Source organism: Cicer arietinum, chromosome 7 (assembly GCF_000331145.2).
Source record: "Cicer arietinum cultivar CDC Frontier isolate Library 1 chromosome 7, Cicar.CDCFrontier_v2.0, whole genome shotgun sequence".
Lineage (NCBI taxonomy): Eukaryota > Viridiplantae > Streptophyta > Magnoliopsida > Fabales > Fabaceae > Cicer > Cicer arietinum.
This window is the reverse complement of record NC_021166.2, coordinates 44,023,967-44,030,319: the sequence shown is the minus strand read 5'-3', so window position 1 is coordinate 44,030,319 and position 6,353 is coordinate 44,023,967. Positions and strand designations below refer to the sequence as shown.

The 6,353-nt window shown below is 24.1% G+C and overlaps 1 protein-coding gene across 1 annotated transcript; it reads right to left on the bottom strand.

The window, feature by feature from the left end:
* Window positions 1–2,335: 2,335 nt before the first annotated feature.
* Window positions 2,336–4,858, bottom strand: LOC105852636 (MLP-like protein 31). Its single transcript, XM_012718836.2, has 2 exons — window positions 4,603–4,858; window positions 2,336–2,854 (listed from the first exon to the last, which is right to left on the bottom strand). The coding sequence occupies exons 1-2, from the start codon at window positions 4,787–4,789 to the stop codon at window positions 2,586–2,588; spliced, it is 456 nt and encodes a 151-aa protein (XP_012574290.1). The 5' UTR covers window positions 4,790–4,858; the 3' UTR covers window positions 2,336–2,585.
* Between the last annotated feature and the right edge of the window lie 1,495 nt (window positions 4,859–6,353).

Sequence of the window (6,353 nt, the reverse complement as noted above, 5' to 3'; positions counted from 1 at the left end):
AATTGACCTATTTAATCTTTGCTAAGTTATGAATATTCATACTATTAATATCTTTTTACCAACACACATGTACTATAATATATACAAAATAATTTTACAAATAATTTTCATGGATAGCACAAGTTCACACACATCGAAAGAAATATGTTCCAAATGTAAAAGAAAGATTAACACTTTTTTAAGCAATAAAAATAATTAGATAAAATAAAATTATCACAATTAACAAGATTAATAATAATGAACTATTGTTGTTTCTTTCATAGATGATGAGTCATCAAGGTAGCTATTCATGTGTTCATGTTAGTCTATTACTTAAGGTAACAATCAAGTACAGTCATTAAAAGGCTTTTTAACACATTTGAGAATGTTGGTCTTGTCTCCACTCCTCTAAATTATGTTAAATTCCTCCCATTTGTCTTCTAAAATTAACCATTAACTATATCTAGTCTTATATATAAGAGACACTAGAGTCAACAAAAATTGATGTATTTAGTCCTAAATTTGAATCAAATTCATCAAAGTTGATCCAACTTTTTCTTCAATTCTAAGAGACACATAACTTAATTATTTAATTGCATCATTTACGCATAAATTATAGAAATTAAGAAAAACAAAAATATTAGTTCAAGTAGACAGACCAAGTTTGTTTCAAAAAAATAAGCAGAACAAAATAAGCACATAATAAGCATAACAATAAAAGTTCACGAAATCAAATCAAAATTTCAAAATCGCATAACAAATTAATTAATGCATAATATTAATTTCCATAAATTTATAAGATATTATAAAAATTATTCCATAAAATCAAGGACACATTTTATATGTACCAAAAAAACAAGACACGCTTTTTAAATAATTTAGTGAATCAGAAAATATTTTGTAATGTAATCACAATAATTGGGTAATAGACCAAATTCAGGGCGTTTAGCTAAATTTAACGTCCCAAATTTTAATCCAAGGCTTTAAGCTAAATGTGGTCAATTGTTTTAAAATGTGAAGATATTTTCTTTTTTGAAAAAATTACTACTGGCAAAATAATTATGTTGGAAAAATAATAATTTCTTTTATAACGACGGAACAACTAGTTGTTAAATTATAATTTTTAATCTCTAGTAATTTTAGAAAATATTTCCTAATGCGTCAAGTTAAATAATTTCAATGAAGAATTCACGGAGATAAAATAATGAAATCTGCTACAATTAATTTTTATTTTGTAGGAAAATCCACATCTATTAAAAATAAAAATTATAGTAGTAAGTTGAAAAATAATATAATTAAAAGCCTGTGATACTTAAAAAAACACTCTAAGAACTACAATTTTATATTATTCTCCCATATAACGTTATGGAACAAGCAACACGGCAACGAGATTTTTCTCGAATTTTTTTCAACTCTAGAGTACCTAAAATATTAAGTAAGAACTAGTCCACATGAATATGGATCAAATTAGGAGTTCAATATACAGGAAATCAACGTATTCATCTTCAAAATTATATAAAATATGTCATAACAGATTTAACATATTATTTTAAATAAGACACGTTTACCTCTACTATTGGAATACAGGGTAGATAGGCAAACACGCATTCTTTCAAATAGTCACAAACATAAAAAAGATTAGCATGCATATCATGCATGATATGCAAGACTTGTTGATCCATATAAATTATCACCCATACCAATTGAAAATTCGCACAAAGTCCTATATTTTTCTAGGACAATGATGAAAGAAGAGACAAAAGCGCACATAGACAACATAATTGGTCACAAAATGTGGGCAAGTTAGACAAGTTGTAACAGACCACGAACTCAAAAACGACCACCACGAGTATAGCTGAATGCCGTAGTTAGTTGGCTAGAATCATAGCTGATAAAATTCGGGTTTTAGCTTTCGATCTATAAATACTACTGATATGATCATTTTAGACAAAGTTTGAAATCAATTTATAGAAAAAGTTTGTAATGGTCTGTCGGGCCATATGACTTTAATTGTTGATGTAAAGATGAAGATAAATGCTAAAGTGTGTGAATGAGATTATCGCATAAACTGCTCCTACGCTTTGAATTGCGGCGATGATTCCATTTTTCGCACTTGTAACTTTAATTTGTTGCAATGTAACATTTATTTTAATGATAAATATTCAATTTATTGTATAAAAAAATAATTAAATTAATTTTGAAAGGAAATTTAAAAGCACATTTTAGTTTTTTAGAAAAAAATTATTGTAACACTTAATCTCTTTCCTTAAAAAAATGATTTTGTTGTAAGGACTTAGTTGTTTTTAGATAAGCACATTTTGTTGTAAATTAGAAAACATTACAAAGACATATAGAGTACAAATAATTAAACACAAACATTCATTTGTTTGTCTCACATAATTCAATACACACTCTTCAAAACATCGCCAACACATTTATTCCATACAAACGAAAGCGAAGGATCCCATAAAGCAAATATACATGCAATTACAAACATCACACCAAGTAGTATATATATATATATATAAACACTAATTGTCCAAAGGCAAACCAATTAGGCCATTAATATCCTTATTTGTTACGTTATATCTTAATTTATTATGGAGCTATGCCTTGGCAAGATGATCATCCGTTTCTATAGTGACTTTGTTAAGATAATCTATGTAGCCATTTGGGGGATCAATATCCTCATTGATCTTCTCATATTCAATAGTCCACTTAATAGTTGCACCTCCATCAATCTTATCAAATATTTCTAGGATGAACTTAAATGCCTTATAGTGCTTGCCAATATCTCCACCGAAGAGATTGAAAATCACTTTTTTGTTTTGTTCATCAAGTTCAACCGTCTCATTACATGTCTGTACCTTGCCATCTGCATTGTTAAGCAAAATGAATACCAACAACAATAAAAATGTTGTAAATAAGAAACAAATAAAAAGATTAGATTAAAAATAAAATAGAAAAAGATAATGATTATTATTTTTAAAAGAGTTAAATAAGTTTCAATTCTTGAAAAAATTCAACATTTTATTTTTATTCTACATATAAATTTCTGGACTTTTTAGTTTTCAAGTATTTTTTCAATTTTCATTTTTAATAATTGTTTTTTAACTCAAATTAATGTTTACCTTTCAGATGAATTGTTGCAAACATTTTAAGAGTGTTCCACAAAAATTTAAAATATTTTAATTAAAGATGAATTAAATATAATTTTATTAAACATCAAAAGATTAAAAATTCGTATTTAATTTATCTCTTATTAAAAATTATAAATTTTTTATAAGCAATATGTTACAGTAAAATAATATATTTTGTAGAAACTAAAAATTAAATATTAAACTTTTATAAGGATTATAAATTTACTAAACCCTTAAAATAAAATATATTTTTATGTTCTTCTTTTACGATTTTATTCATTTCAAATATTTTACTTTTTTAGAAAAATTATAAATCTAAAATAAAAGCTTAATTACTCGTTTGGATCTCTAGATCATCTCAAGCAGAATCCAATTTATGGAAAAAAAATCAAAGAAATATCTCAATAATTGTAATTGAGATATGTTAACGCTTCAATATTAATTACAAGTTTTGCAATTAACTTATTCATAATTTATTTATTAAAGTCTATTAAAAAATTCAAATAAATTGAATTTATTATTGTTTATGTACTACCTGGGCCTAATCACCTGACACCTGTTACATCTTGTGCCTTTTTTTTATTATTTTTAATTTTATCGATATTTTAAGTTTTGAACGTCTATAATTATTTCAATAAAAAATTTGTTAAAGTCTTCAGGAGGGTGCTCTCAAAGCAAACAAAAATGAGGGTTATTTGATTATTATTGTTGATTTTGATGTTTGTACTGTTTCGGCCTAGTCACTTGCTAATTACATGTTGTGCCATTGTTTGTTGATTTAACTTTTATCAACATTTTAAGTTTTAAATGTTAGTAATAATTTAATATATTTGTTTTGTTAAAGTCTTATGGAGGAGTTATTTGTTTATGGTTTGGATCCTCTCTTTTTCTCTTTCATGTTAAAAATAAAAAATAAAGATTTAAATAATATAAAAATATTTTTTATAAAAATTATATTACACAGAAAAGACTGTGTCTATCTCTTTTAATATGAGAGAGAAAAGAATAAAAAAAAATAAGAAATCCAATTTTTTTAGTTATTATCGTTGATTTTAAGACGTGTACTGTTTCGGTCTAGACACTTATTAATTACATCTTGTGTCATTGTTTTATATTATTAAAAAGACATTGTCAAATTATTAGAATAAATAAAAAATAACACGAATTTAACTTTGCTAAATCTAAAAATACACACAACATTCATGTTTTAGAAATGTAGTTAATTAGTCATGCGTACTCAGCGGTCAGTAATTTATACAGAAATTTGGATAAAATTTATAGTAGAACAATTAATATTTGCATAATTTTTTTTTAAAAAAAAGGACTAAAATCAATTAAAAAATTGCATAATTGACTAAAATGAATCAAATAACTTAAAATATAAGCTTAAAAATGCAGGATAAAAAATATATAGAGGATCAAAAGTATAATTAAGTTTAAAAATAAAAAATGAAAAATGAAACACAAATTATTTTCAAATTACCTATAACATACGTCCAGTGTTTAACCGTCTCAGAGTGATGCCAGTCATCACCTTGTTGCAGCTTGCCTGCATGAACTCTTTCACTAATATTTTCCATTTCGTGAAGTTGTGATGCAAATACATTATAGAACTTGGTAGCAGATGCTTTAATCTCAAGTTCAGTACTAAGTTGACCAGCTAGCACCATTTCTGCGGTAGAACAATTAACAATAGAAGCAAGAGAAAGAAAAAACACGGGATAGTGTGAGGAAGTGTATGCAACGCCATTACTTTATAGAAATTTGAGTAAACTATACAAATAATAGAGCCAACTAATTAAATAATGTACAACCGTATCATTACTACTGGCTCTCACGTCATGCTACCTGATAATATATATTATATATATCCATATTTTTTATTAACAAAATTAATTATTAAATATTTACAAAATTAATTTAAAGTTGGTTCTCTTATAATCTAAATTGTCATTTTGTCTCCAATTTAAATTCCAACAAAAAATAAAAACTTTAACTTTTTCATCCTCTATTATATATTGAAATGACAAAGCGGATCAGTCCACTCTATTATTAACATGTTAAAAAATAAGGTAGGACAAATAAATTTATATAATCAACTTAAAATATCATCATACCTCATTTCGTGGTTGGTTATTTGTAAGTCTGTCCATCCAAAATATACTTTTATTTATTTTAACTTTTTATAAAAATAATAAATACAATTATAGTGAATCAACAAAATTAAATATCAAAACAAAATCACTACTATCATAAAAAAAACTCAAAATACATTCATCAGTATCAAACATATTCCAAAATATTTATTAGAATGTACTTATAGTTACAATATACTAACAAATAAGAAATTATAAAAATTTAAAAATGTATTAGAATTTAGGTTAAATACCACATGTGGTCTCTTAATTTAATTTCAATAAATGTTTAGTCTTTTATTTTTTTTTTTCTCGATTTAGTCCTTTATTTTAATTTTAAGTGACAATTTGATCTTTTATGTTTTAAAATATCAACAATATTATCCTTATTTTTGGCAAAAATTAATCAAAAATTTCAAACAAAACCCATAAAATTAATTATCATCCTCAATATAATGCAATTTCATCAAATTCATAACTTAAATCTTTAAATAAATTCATATTTTCATCTCTAACAACATCAAATAAAGAATGACTAATATGAGTTTATTTGAATATTTGAGTTATAAATTTGATAAAATTTGTATTATATTAAATAATATAATTAATTTTATGGGTTTTGTTTGAAAATTTTGATGAATTTTTTAAATTTTTGTAACAAAATAATAACATTGTTGACATTTTAAAACATAAAAAATGAAATTGTCACTTAAAATTAAAATAAAGAATTAAATAAATAAATAAAAATACATAATTAAAATGTTAATGAACATAAACATGTGGATATCATTAAATTGACATGCATAAAATTGGTTGTCATGTGTCAATGTCAAACATTTTAAAAATCACTAAATAGTTCAAGATATGTAAAGTAATTAAATCTTAAATAAATATATTGTTCAATAATTAATATAGTATTTTTTAGTCTGTAAAATCTAGTTCGCTTGAAAAATAACGATATTATTAAATTAAATATTATATTTTAAATTTAAATTTGATCATCATAAATGTGTGCAAGTTTTTGTTTACTATTTTATATACGAATAAAAAAAATATTAATTTTTATTAAAGTATCTTTCTTACAAATTACCTGTAAAGA